This window comes from Oncorhynchus mykiss, chromosome 2 (genome assembly GCF_013265735.2).
Source record: "Oncorhynchus mykiss isolate Arlee chromosome 2, USDA_OmykA_1.1, whole genome shotgun sequence".
Taxonomy (NCBI): Eukaryota; Metazoa; Chordata; class Actinopteri; order Salmoniformes; family Salmonidae; genus Oncorhynchus; species Oncorhynchus mykiss.
This window is the reverse complement of record NC_048566.1, coordinates 81,238,172-81,251,846: the sequence shown is the minus strand read 5'-3', so window position 1 is coordinate 81,251,846 and position 13,675 is coordinate 81,238,172. Positions and strand designations below refer to the sequence as shown.

The 13,675-nt window shown below is 39.3% G+C and overlaps 1 protein-coding gene and 1 long non-coding RNA gene across 5 annotated transcripts; one reads left to right on the top strand and one right to left on the bottom strand.

Moving 5' to 3' along the window:
• Window positions 1–273: 273 nt before the first annotated feature.
• On the bottom strand, window positions 274–11,594 carry glsl (glutaminase like). Of its 4 annotated transcripts, XM_036956472.1 has the most exons (22): window positions 11,288–11,579; window positions 10,206–10,317; window positions 8,710–8,810; window positions 7,287–7,354; window positions 6,421–6,520; window positions 6,025–6,166; window positions 5,849–5,915; window positions 5,623–5,735; window positions 4,725–4,854; window positions 4,506–4,570; window positions 4,209–4,372; window positions 3,939–3,997; window positions 3,794–3,838; window positions 3,604–3,662; window positions 3,359–3,425; window positions 3,167–3,217; window positions 2,906–3,082; window positions 1,790–1,921; window positions 1,587–1,679; window positions 1,046–1,107; window positions 760–900; window positions 274–495 (listed from the first exon to the last, which is right to left on the bottom strand). In XM_036956472.1, the coding sequence occupies exons 2-22, from the start codon at window positions 10,250–10,252 to the stop codon at window positions 399–401; spliced, it is 1,980 nt and encodes a 659-aa protein (XP_036812367.1). In that variant the 5' UTR covers window positions 10,253–10,317; window positions 11,288–11,579; the 3' UTR covers window positions 274–398. The 4 variants fall into 4 exon arrangements, with proteins under 4 accessions (XP_036812367.1, XP_036812369.1, XP_036812366.1 ...); XM_036956474.1 differs by lacking the exon at window positions 10,206–10,317 and having other exon boundaries at window positions 11,288–11,594; XM_036956471.1 differs by lacking the exon at window positions 11,288–11,579 and having other exon boundaries at window positions 10,206–10,474.
• LOC118942622 lies at window positions 11,077–12,817 on the top strand. Its single transcript, XR_005038428.1, has 2 exons — window positions 11,077–11,387; window positions 11,518–12,817. It is a non-coding gene; the product is annotated as an uncharacterized LOC118942622 (long non-coding RNA).
• The last annotated feature ends 858 nt before the right edge of the window (window positions 12,818–13,675 follow it).

Here is a 13,675-nt window from a genome sequence, read left to right as displayed (position 1 = left end):
TAAGGCATATAACAAAACAGTAACACTTACACAAAAAATCAAGTGGGACAAAATTACTGTTTAACTCTACCAGTACATTTAATTGTTTTACAAAATGCTATTTGTGATGCATGTCAGGTGACCAATTAGCCTATAAAAAGGTAGGCCTATAGGCTGCTACTGTATATAAAACTATTAAAACGAATTAATGTGGATTATACAGTCAACTAATTACATAAATTAACTACCAGGAAAAAGGAAACAAAATACAAAATACCCTAAAAGCTGCACCTGTTTTACATCATAGAAAGTTTATTAACGTATAGGAATTACAACACATTTCCACATGTATTGGAAAATAATTGAGAGAGAAACTTCTGTTTAGCGCCAACTGTTGATCCTGTATGTGCCTTTACTGCTCACAGAGTCACTGGCTGCTCTTCATATTTCTTGAGTAGTTGGGCTGCAGGTCCATGGCTGTGTCTCATAGCCTCCTGCATGGGCGTGTTACCCCATCTGTCAAGAGAACATGCCACAAAAGTGTGAGATTATAAGTCTACTGTATAAACTTAAAGCCTCAATAGCCTATGGGAGCTTTCACTCCTTGTGTCCTTTCCCTCATCTGCACTGGTGAAAGAACTGGACAGGTAAAACCAGATTCCTAATACAGGTCCATCGTGTAGCACTCTAGCTTTCACCTGTCCTGCCTTTTCAGCTCACGGCAGAAGACATAGGGAGGAAGCAATTCAACTATTGAGATGCAGCCTTCTTAGTTTTTACCTGTCCTTGAGGGAGTAGTTGGTGCCTGTGTTCTCCACCAGGAACCGGATGACCTCAGAGTGACCCTCGGAGGCAGCCACATGCAGAGCGGACCTCCCGTCGTAGTCCACGGCATTCACGTCAGCCCCAGACAGGAAGTACCTGGCGAGGGAAAGATGATCAAGTGTGTACATTTAGAAGATTATAATGTTTTAAAAAATACAGTGTCTCATGGTGTATCAATTTTATTTTTTTCTGTTTTAATGTATGCAAGAAAAGATAGACATTCTACTTAGGGCAACCCTACCTTCGCAAGGATTGTATGTCACCTTTGAAAGCAGCCAGTAAGATGTTCATGATCTGATAACCCTGTCAAATAAGAAGGATGTAGAAAGAAAAAAAGAAAAACACTTTATTTCTCAAATATCCCTGGAATAGACCTTGACAGGGAGTTTGATTCATCGTTAAAAGGTCCAATGCAGGCATATTTATCTCAATATCACATAATTTATACGTAACAATGAATTACCTTACTGTGATTGTTTTCAATTAAAATGGTAAAAAATATGCAAAAATTGCTTTTTAGCAAAGAGAAATTTCTCAAGCAAGAATTTTGCTAGGACTGGCTGGGAGTGGTCTAACTGGAGATGGTCATTCGAAGAGCACTCACTGTCAGAGAGGTTTGGAACTCTCTTTTTAATTGGTATATTAACTAATTTGCCACATGGTTACCTCACCATGGAAATGCCAAAGCTCCATCACATGAAAACAGGCTACATTTCATGCTTTCTTTCAAACAGCTCTTACAGGTGCAAAGTGTTGTTGTGTAGATGGCCTCAAATACTGACCTCAGACTCTGCTTTCCATTGCCTGTATGTAAGCACCTGTCTGAACGGTGTTCGAATGTCAAAACTGTGTAGCTGGAATGTTGATATGAGTTCCTTAAAAACAAACAAAAAATTAAATAAATCAATGAAAAGCAAGGAAGAACAAACCACAATTATGCTATAAAAGGAAATAGTTAATTAGGGAGTTGTGATGGTTTCACAACCTCACAGAAGTGCACAGCCTTCCAGCAGTTTCCAAAGGAGTCTAGGTCAGGTGACCAACACAGCAGGCCTAGAACTCCTGGGACAACTGCCAGCATAACTCCTGATTTACTGGACTTGGCTGGTGCAGACGTCTGCAAAACATAACATTGATTATCATTAACCAGTGCTTAACTTGGACTGAAATAGGTACCGGTACTCATTTTGGGTGCCGGTACTTTTTATATTTAGGTGCATGAGTGCCACAATACTTTTGAACTAATATTTGTTAAGAGGTGCAGGAGCTCAAGTAGGAGAACATTTGAGGTGCCAGTACTCAGCTCCGGTAAGCTCCTGCCAATGGGAGGTTTCAAAGCATTAATTCAAATACATAAGTAAAACAAGAAGAAAGTATGTGATTAAATGAATGGCTTAATTTGCTTTACTTGCCCAAAAATGCTCTATCATCTCACTGCTTCAAGCCTATGACACGTGTAGTGCACTTTCTCGTCTAATACTCTCGTGACAGAAGTAAACATAAATGTACAGCAAAGAAAGATACAGCAGAAAAACTGAGTAGTGGGGACCAGGGAATTTATGTTACCACTACACCAGACCCTAGCACCAAATCAAATCAAATTGTATTTGTCACATGCACTGTCACATGCTTACTTACAAGCCCAACACCAACAATGCAGTTCAAGAAAAATAGTTAATAAAATATTTACAAAATAAACTAAAGTAAAAACTGTAATGAAAAGTAACACAATAAAATAACAATAACGAGACTATATACAGGGGGTACCAGTACCGAGTCAAAGTGCCGGGGTACAGGTTAGTCAGGGGGGTCAATGTAAATAGTCCAGGTGGTCATTTGATTAATTGTTCAGCGGTCTTATGGCTTGGGGGTAGGCTGTTAAGGAGCCTTTTGGACCTAGACTTGTCTCTCCGGTACTGCTCGCCATGTGGTAGCAGAGAGAACAGTCTATAACTTGGGTGACTGGAGTCTTTGACAATTTTTTGTGCCTTCCTCTGACAGCGCCTAGTATATAGGTCCTGGATGGTAGGAAGCTTGGCCCCGGTGATGTACCCACCACATGGAATTTCAATGATTGTTTTGAGAATGCAAACAAACCAACCTTAAAATTGAATATTCTGGAGTAGTCGTTCATTCCCGCCACTTGCATCATAGAGAGCATACTCTTTGTAGCCGAGGGCGACAGCACCTGGTCACCTGACAGAGGGCAGAGTCCCCCATTGGCTAACGAGGCTGCCATGGCTGCTCCTGATTCACACGTGACCTCTGTGGAGGCACACTGACACACAATAAAAATGCATCAGAAACATTTCAATCTATATCAAAGTATTTAACTATGGAAATGAAATGGTCAAACATTTACCTGCAGCATTAAATCCAACGTGGCATTTATGTCAACGGTCTCCGGAAAGCACTGCCAAAATAATAAAGTGAACATTTTCAGGGTTAAAACAGTAAAAATAGAGAATTACATCTATCAAGTGTTCACAAAAAAAACATTTTTATTACTACCTATTACTGTATTTAAAAGTTTGACGTGGAAGAAATGACTTACTTTCTTTTCTTGAAGGTAAAATGATAAGGCATGTAGTCTGATGCTGTCCTTTCTCAAGCTCTGGTAACTGTATGACAGACAGACATGACAGGTCAGCAGGGACAAAAAAAAGACATCAATACAAAAAATGTAGCAAATTGCTAAGAGCGAGAGATAATAAACTTTGGTAATAATCAATCTATTGTTAACAAGTTAGTTTGTTTGTAAAATATATATATAAATAAATTCCATAAATTGCTAAATACCTTGTGCAGTTTAAGTTTGCATGTTCCTTATTGCAAAGTCTTTTGACAGCATTCAAGACCTGCGGAGATGACATAAAGATGGCATTGGTCACACCATAGTATTTGTGACTTGAAAGTTTTGTATTTTTTATATTGCAAACATAAACATAAAGATTAAAAACATTATTTTTTTGCCTTCTGCCTTACTTACAGATTCATACTTTTCCTCCTCTTCTGCACCAAGACTGGCAGCCAACTGTACAAAAACATCAAATTACATTTAACATCACTTGAAAATGCATTGGCATTATATTTGAATGCAAATAGCCATTGGTGAGGGAGTGTGGGTATATTACCTGTAACAAAGATGTGGTAATAATGGCGCCTGTCTCAATGAGCGGACTGTGAGGAACTCCTGTGTAAAATATTTGTTTTTACATTATTAAAAACCACATCCCAAGGACTCTATTAACATCATAAGCCATGCATACTTAAATAAAGGTCAAATAAAATAATAATACAAAATACTTTGCTTACTGGATTGCATATAATTGAACTTCATGGCTCCATGCTGTAATACCCAAAGTCTTGCAAGCAGAAATAAGTAGACACGTGTTTTACTGTACCTTGTTTGGTGAGGGTGAAAGGAGAGTCATATTTTGAGAACTCCTCCACGCCCACATATCTGTGCACGTTGTCCACTCCGAGCTGGTCTATTGCAATGCCATAAACCAGAGGCCAGGATACTTCCCCCAGAACACAGGATTCGGCCCAGTCTCCTAAAGACAGCCTAAAAGACCACAGACAAGGCAGAACAAGAGGATTAACTTCCAAAAAAAGGACTCTCAATTTAAAAGGACTGCGCTATATAGTCCCCAGTGGTGTTGATGACATAAAACATAGTGACATTGGTTTTACGATACCTCTGACCATCAACCGTACAGACTGAGACTCCCCATTTTGCACTGTCTCTACTATCCTTCTCCTGCTGAGATAAACAATTCGTTTTTTTAGGCATTGTTTTAGCACACACCCATGCCAAGAGAAGTTTTCATTTCCTACAATATCAAAGGTAGCATTTTATTGCACGACTAAAGTAATTTGGGGCACGCTTCAAAACACCAGATGAGATTGTACCTCACCTTGACTGAAGACAGCTGTTTACATTTCATGAACAACTTTTGAGTTTCGTCGGTGAAGGTGGAAAAGTCAGGGATGACAAACCTTCCCTGTAGAGCTTTCAGAATGAGGGACACAAAGCCTGTAACACACCTGAGGGGGAAATTCAAATAACACCTTGTTTATCAGAGACACTTTCATAACGTGATCAAGGAACACAACCAGTTTAATTGGTCTGACTAACAGCTTCTCTAATGTAGTTGATTATGTATTTTGGTTCTGTCCATGATTGGGCTAATGTATGTATTTTGAACATAAGTGTATGTCTCTATTATCTATAGCAGGGTTTAATCAAAGTCGGGAAAATTGCAGTGGGGCTGGCAAATAAAACAAAAATCGAGAATATATATTTATTTATTTTTTTAATTGGGGAACCATATATTAAGAGTACAGATTATTTTATGGGACAATATAGAAACATTTTTGAGAAAGATAATTTGAAGAAAACACTTTTTATTGACTAAATGTATTTATTGGTTGAAAAGAGATGAAAATATAATGAATTTAAAGTTATTTGTTGATGTGAAAATCAAAATGTAATGCTTTTAAGGTGGTGTCATTAGATTTGGGGTGGGATAGGGTCGGCAGAATTTCTGGTGGAAAAAAAAATGGAGTCCCCGGAAATGCTGGCGAAGGAAATGGGGTCGACGTTGAAAAAGTTTGAATATCACTGCTCTATAAAGGCTCTATTTGCCCAACTCTGAACATGCTGTTTTGTTTCAAATTGTAAATGTGAGTTTTGTTGCAATTGGACACATAGTATGTTAACCAGTGTTAAAAATGGCTTTTCTGTGTGGAGGAACCATCCTTTTCCGTCACAGTTGGCCAGTAACTATGATTGCAATGCAGTTCTAACCTCACCTCTGAAAGGTGTTCCTGTCTACTGTTCCATCCTCATCCTGCAGTTTCCTCATATGAAAGTAGCAGTCCTTGATTCTGGGGTCGGATCTGTGTAGGCCTGAGCTCCACACTGTCTATGGAGGAAGAGAATGTAGTATACATTTTTTTCGTTGTTTGTCATTGTAGTTTATCTTTGTGGATACTGCTTCTTGTTCAGGTCTCTTTAGCAATAGCAATTACTAGCTACCTCAAAAAACTGGTTCATGCCGACTCTCCCATCAGAGGCAAAGCTGTCAAAGAGAACATCAGCAGCCCTGGAAGAAAATAATGTATTTCATCCACCACAGGAGGGCATGGTTAAGCAATTAGAACATAACTGGTAAACATAATGTAAGAGTACAGGGTCATTTGTGAGATACTCACGCCCTCCTCTTTGAGTGTCCCTGCGTGGTCTCTGTCCTGCCCACACTGAGCCAGGGCTGGGGAGATGTGGTGACAGGCCTCTCCTGTTCTGCCTGGGGCAGAGGGGGCTTCAGAGCTCCATTACTAACCAATGATGGGAGGCCTGTAGAGATAGGTACAAAAGAGTACAAATGAGGTGAGTGGTTGGGTGGTTCGGGTGGGGGTTACAAATGTGAGATTAATACCTTTGATTTTCTATAGACACTATCAGTTTAAGAGATACATAAAATGGACTGTATTGTGTATTTTAGGATTTGACTATGCGGGTTATGCTAAGAAATGCAGGCAACTGCATAGTCACATGTGAAGTGAAGTGGAAACCTACTTTTCTCCTCACACCTTCATCACTATCCTTACCTGTTGATCCAGGGCTCACTAAGTTGACAGGTCTCTGAGACTGGGACTGAAAGGAATTTCTTGGCATGGGACATGGAACATTCCCTGATGAAGCCGTATCCTTAGGAAATGAAAAACAACAAACAAACAAATGTACAGACAGATTTTGAAAGCAGGAAGTGGCATTCTGCAGTTATAGACTGGTAATATTTGAGTTTAAACAACATAAGTCATTTTACCGTCAATCAAATCTATAAGACATTATCCATGCCTAACTGTAACGAGGTAAGAATTTCAAAGTCTTAATCAGTGAGTCAACATATAATATCTACATTTTCAAACTCACACATATCGGATGGACATTTTGAGCCTCATTTGACTGTCCCCAGACATCCCTTTAATGTTTTCAGTAATCACAGGTGCTCTTTAGTGAAGTAAAGTTGAATTGTTACCTTTACAAGGCAATGTGGGGGCATCAACAGTGACAAAGCATGGAGCGATTACTTTTTACTACTACTGGGGTTTCTAAATGGCCTCTGCTTCTGCACCGACATTGACTCTATTTAGAAGCTGAAAAGACATCCATCTACTGTACTTTTTCATGAAAGCAGCACTTTCATCCTCCCTTTATTTTACAGCTCAGATTAAAGACTGTAATTTGATTCTGAATAACCTCTGCTTTGATTTATTTCATGCCTTAGCTGGCCACCTTCCACCTGACAATGCAGAAATCTTTCTGCTTTGGCTTATTTGACAAAAGTGCGGGTAACTCCCCCACTTTGATCTAGTGAGGTGGGTGTATTAGGGTGACTCAGGGGTGTGTTGTGTGAAACAGTGATATCGGCATGTTGTTTGTGTGTCAGATTCAGGCAGGACACAGCACGTACCTGGCTCTCAGCCCCTTTCACTGGCAAAGGATTCCTTTCTTCATGGGCCTCTGTCATCAAGTAATTTTCTAAAGCAAAACAAATTATAAAGAAAAGGAAATTAATGACAAAATCAAGGGTTTTTAGTTTAATCCATGTGTAGTTTAATTCAAATTACATTTGTTGGTCTTATCAGCCATGTTTTCAGGGTTCCCAAAAAAGTTTACAAAGCACAGAATAGTCTATTATTATTACAACAAGAGTTGAGGAGAATTTTGTAACAAAGACGATGATAATAGTATCCCAAAATTATGATTAAATGTGCATTGTGTAAAATGTGTAAATGCAAACAGCCCTGAATGTAATTTGATACTATAAAGTTGTTTACTGTCAGAATCCACTTTAAGATACAAACAGCAGCATTTTTCTGACTACCTATTAGTTCTTGCTCACAGAAGTTGACAATAAGAAAAAAAGAAAAAAAGATTTCACATCCCGGTCAATTCACTTTCTGAAATAACTCTCAAAACCACAACATTTTTTGAAAACTTAACCACACCGCACATACCAACAACAGTAGATAAAATGGAAATCTGCACAGGGTTAAATGGTTTAATTTTTAAGTTTTACTCTTGAGAAGAAGTGAAACACTCATTATGTGACAACACAGACAAGAGCAGTATAAATGCCATTCCCTTCCAAGTATACTGTTTGACATCAGCAATTCTGACATATCTAGTACAATGTCATGTCTTAACACAGCGTTTGTGAACATTGACTATTGCTCATCAAAACGTGAGCAATAAAAACTACACACAAACTTTGAATAAACATATTTGTAGTTTTTGTCTCCAGTATCTTGTTTACTGGAGTTGATGTCTATACTGTTTGACTGGAACATTCCAGACAGAGGAATGCAGACAGCATTTCCCCTGAGCCAAGAATGGGGTAAAGAGAGGAGTAGCCTGTCTGAGAACACTATTACAACCATCTGTATAACACGTGGGTTGTGAAAATATCACTGTCATACATGCATATAAAGGTTAAATACACTGTTGCATGTTTATTTCTTTAATAAGGCAAGTTATAATAAATACACTCATGGACTTCGACTGGCTTTAGTGTGGCAATTGTTTTACTGTTTTGTCAGATAAACAACCAGTACCACATCAACTCATCTGGACTTGATTTTGCCTCCTTCTTTCCCTCACATGTTGTCGGCCCTACAACAGTCCACATGCTCTGTTTTAATGACCGACGTCTGGTTAGAGTAGATCTTCCTCAGTTTCACCATCCCACTCAGCTCCTTATTTTAGCACTTTGAGGCAACACCCACAATAAAAAGCCCCATAGGCCAAAAATCACAGGGGGGGAAAACCCACATCGTTAACATCGCTGAAACAGTCTCATACCCACAATTAGATGTTCCTGCAATGTAGCCTACCTCTCATGTCCTCCTCCTTATTTGGCTCCAGTAATTTGTTGCCGTCCAAACCTCCATACCGTTTCCTCCATTTGCGTCTTAGGGAAGGGGTTCTTTGGAAACTAGAAAAACAAAAGATTTCAGAATAGATGGTCTTATAACGTTGTACATTTTTGTCAAACAATATGATTGTTAATCTTGGCAACCAAATGACATGGTCTCTTTCAATAGGTGTCACAACCAAATGAAACAAGCAAATAATTGACAAATTGTCATTAATGGATCAAGTGAAGGACAATGAAAACACTTGAATAGCACACAGTTTGTGGACACCAGGAAGAACCGAAGTGATTGTAACAGAACAGCTAATGGTGATCAAAATAAACATCAAAATCAAATCAAACCATTAACTTGGTTCAAAACCAAGTTTTAAACAAATGTTGTGCCTGACTAACCCTGTTCTAAATGCATTAGGTCCTTAGAACTCCACCAAGACAAGTCTAGTCATGATGTGGGGAATAAGTGGAATGTCCGTCTCTATGTAGGGGAGTTATGACATGGTGAGCTATCATCAGCATCTCCACTTAAAGCAGCACCTGGGATGCAGGTTCTCTTTGGTGTGGGCAGCCTGGCCTTCTGTTAACTCCACTGCAATGCCACGTCTCATGATAACATTCATGGAACGCGCAGCAAACAAGATGCTCAAATGAGACATGAAAATGTACCAGTTTTCCTATTACTGGCAAATGTATAAATGGTAAATATGTAAGCTATTGGGTCATTCCACAAAATGGGTGCCTTTTGCATCCCTTTGATATTTTTTTAAAAGCCTGATATATTTTTAAAAAGTGTCCTTTAATATAGACCACATGGAGAATCTGAATCAAGAAACATTGAACAGCTAATAGTCAAATCATAGTGAAGGTGAACTGGTTCTCCTCTTTTTGGACATGTTCTGGTGTTTTGGGTTGGAAAACTGAACGGATCGACCATAACATAGCATGCTACAAATGTTTTAACAATTACTTTTTTTGGTGAAACTTGGATTTAATTGCCACTTGCTGTTGCGCACAACAATCTTCCATTCCCCCTGTCACAAGGGGATTTAGCGCTGACTTAAGATTAAATCGTCAACCCTGTTAAGGTCAACCCTGTTACATTCTTTGGCACTTAATACCCAAATGGGCACAGACATCAATTCAACATCTATTTCTCGTTGGTTCAACATAATTTATTCAAATGACTTGGAAACAACGTTGATTCAACCAGTGTGTGCCCAGTGGGTAGGCACTTACTATAGTAATTTTTATTTAATCTTAAGATGGTAAAACATGTATTTTGACGATTTTGAACATGTGCCTTTATGACAGAATGTTTGAATTAGGTTAAATCAAACATTTTTGGGGGACCAAGTTCCATTTCTCATAAGGCACCAAATTGGTTGAACGACCCTTCTGCCTTTCCTAACATCTGACTATATACAAATCCCAAAGTGGTGAAATATTAGTTATTCTTACCATAGATAAGGATTATCCTCTGTGTCTTGGCTTGGAGTTTTTTCCATTGAGGGATGAGACTTTCACTGGATACTTGGTCCACAATTATTTTGTCAATGTCTTTTGTCAACTTCTGAGACGAATGCAACAGGGAGGAATAATGTAGGGATAAAACACATTTGAGTCTCCCTGCTCCAGCTCTAAGCTCTGTGTGTGAGTGTATGTGCTGTGTGTTATGCTGCTTGCTCTGAAGTTTCTGAATGAATGGGAAGAACTGAAATGGGACCCACTGAGAAAGTGGGTGGGATATCTTAATTCAGAAGGAATTCTGAACCACTCAACTGCAAGGAAAGGCAGTCATAGGTTGTTTTTTGTTGTTTTTTTTGGGGGGGGGGTTAACATTATAGAGTTTGAACACGCTGAAACACCTTGAAATTTAAGGGGCACATAAGGACTGCATTACACATTCATAAGCAATACATAAGCATTTACAAAATGCTTACTTCAGAACCTGCAAGTTTCAGTTAAAGTTATGTCACAGTATGTTATTATACTGCAGCTGTTTATAGGTAGCCTATTTCATAAATGCTTGTGTTGTGTACTGCTCATGAATGTGTTGTGGCTTATGAATAAAGTTATTATGTAGCTGCTCTTCAACTAAAGTGATACAGTGCACTAAACATAACAAGTAAGCATATGCTATGTGGGATAATTGTGTAATTAATTTTCTGAATGTCTTTACAAAAAACAAGAAACCAGTTAGTTAGTTTGCACTTTAAAATAAATTACACGAAATTAACTACCCAACTCAAGCAAAAATAATTAAGAGCAACTTGAATGGAGGCTGATACAGCTGATGCAGTTCATGATTTGAAAACATGCGCAGATAAGGCGCAGAGTTGACACCGAATGAGTCAAGTGTTGCAACGTTAGCTGTGTTTACATTTTTTGACCAACTGTGCCTTGAAGTTACAGGAGATTGATCAACGAATGCACTGTATTTTCAATAGTCACGGACAACCCCGTTCTCTTTGTCGGACACTATTGTTTAAAGTGTTCCATTTTAGATAACGTTACTTTATCCAAAACCATCTGTCTCTCACCTTCTGCCGGAGACTGTCCCCATCATCACGTCAGTTTGAGGGACCTTTTGCAGCAAGAAAATACCCTGGAAAGCATACAATGCCCGAAAAGACCAAAACGGTAGGGCTGTCCTAAAACAAGCACCATGTAGGCTATAGATTTACTAGCCAGCCAGAGGTTTAGTTAAGATAATTTACTCAAATAATTGTCATTACGTTCTAAACATGTTGTGCTCCTCTCCTTTCCGCAGAATTAAACTGTAGGCCTATAGAAGCCGTCGCAGACACCTTCGTCTTCTGGGCAAGTAGCTCGAGACAAGAACAACGTGGTGACAATTTCAGTGCACGCGAAGCCGGAATCTGAATTGAACGCGATTACAGGTGTACACTTTTTTGTATGCGGAACACTGATGGCAAAATAAACTCCGCTAGTAAAGACTAATTGAGTATTTAGTTGTTGTTTTTACCCCCCCCCCCCCCCCCCCCAAAAAAAAAAGATGTATTTATTTATTTTACGTAGGTAATGTACAATATGTTCATTCCTAGTTGTGTCTATAGTGGCAGTAGGTGTCGCTATTGCCGCACCGCCAACTGATGGGCAGGCTAATGCTGAGCTTGTTCGGTATCTCTCCAAGGTGCTGGCGTTGAAGAGAAGCGAAGTCGTTGTGGACAAGGTTTGAGAGCTATGAATGGACATCTCTGGATTCTTCATGATGCATGTTTATATACTGTGTTGCCAATAACAGAAAAGTTTCAGGAATTTAAACTAAAATGTTTCATCATGTCCTTATGCCTCTCTGCAGGGCTCAAGATACTGAGAATATTGTCAAGGTGGCACTAACTCCAGAGCAGGGGTTGGACAGGTTAAAGCAAGAGGCTGTTTGAATGTTAATTACACCCATAACAGAGGCTTCTCTATGACACCATGGATTACTTTTTAGTTCAGGTCCTATACACCTTCACAGTATTGGTTGATTTTCAGACATCTATGGAAACAGCTCAGTTAAGATAGTAGCCTACTTTATTAATCCCCAAAGGGGACATTTGTTTGCATCAGCTGATGCACACACCAATGAATGCACAATTTGTGACATGCACTATAGTCAAGCATTCTACAAGGATTTTAACTGTATAGGCGTCTGAAATATTTTTTTCCCAAAACTGTTGAAAGAACCCTTGTTTACTGAGGCTTCCTCAGAAATAAATTGCTGTCTTATCATCTGTGACATTGTTTTTTTTTTAAGTAAAATTTCAATCACAATGAGTCTTGCCTCAGGCATGGCTACTGATATGATTGTTATTGATGTATTATGTTCATACTGAAAAAGTTCACCCAAGTTCTACCTTCACCTCATGAGGTATCTGAGGTATATTTTTTAGCAAATATCTTAGATCATTTAGCCTTTTTTATTCATGCTTTTGTTGCCCCTAAAACGTGTGTTATGTTTATTTTCTTGGACAGCATGTGGGTATTTATTTCTGTATCGAATTGATGTAGTTGTGGTAAATGAAATGAGATATTTGGCAATGGAAATAAAAATGTCAATGACGTCTATGACTCCACCGGCCCTGTGGTGTGACAGCGGGACAAGGCTATTGGCCTGAAACCTGTGCTTTTAATCATGCTGTGTGGATGAATGTTTGCTTCCCAGCAGGAATTACTCCAAAAGTAGCCTTTATTTTGAATGACACTTCAACCATTACTAATGTAAATGGTACTTAGTCTAACATAAAATATGCAATACATTTTTCCAAAATGTCCTTTTATGTATGCAGCTGGCTACCAAAAATTGCAGCTGGTTACCAAAAAAGTGGCAGGATGACCGCTTTATTGCTTTTTGGTTCCCAGATTGCCCCTGTAATTTTTATAATCTGATTGCATATCCCCATTACAGGTAATCCGTTACTACCCAACCTGCTCAGCTCCAAAGGACCCAAGTAAGGGCCTCCAGCCATGTTGGAAGTGGAGAAGCTTGCCCACGTGCAGATACTCCATACCCAGGGTCTTCCTCATCATGCTGGGATCCACTGTTTAACACGTCCCATCAATCTTCTCCCTCTCAAAGGCCTGGCAGTTCTAGCCCAAGTTTAGCAGTCGCAGGCTGGAGCATACCAGTGCCACACTCAGGACCCGTAGATTAGAGGGCACCTCTGCTAAGGAGCAGAATAGTGGGTGCCATGAGCCGCCAGAGTAGAACTGGGAATTGTTCTCCAATGATGGAGAAAGGGGTGGAAGTTTGTGTCTAGCTATTTGTAAATATTGTGGTTTAGGGGGTAGAGGTGGGGGTCTTGCTACTTTTCTCTGTAAAGTAGGAGGCTCGTTGTCTCAAAGACAAGGTGCTGGTAGAGATTGATTTCATCACCCTGGATCTTCAGGCTCATGTACATGTAGATTGGCTTCCCCTCCAT

Coding starts and splice junctions, on each gene's coding strand:
- glsl (XM_036956472.1), bottom strand. CDS start 10,252: ATGGAAAAAACTCCAAGCCAAGACACAGAGGATAATCCTTATCTATG. Junction 901..1,045: donor GACATACAATCCTTGCGAAG/GTAGGGTTGCCC, acceptor TTCCCTCGCCAG/GTACTTCCTGTCTGGGGCTG. Junction 496..759: donor AACTACTCCCTCAAGGACAG/GTAAAAACTAAG, acceptor TTCTCTTGACAG/ATGGGGTAACACGCCCATGC.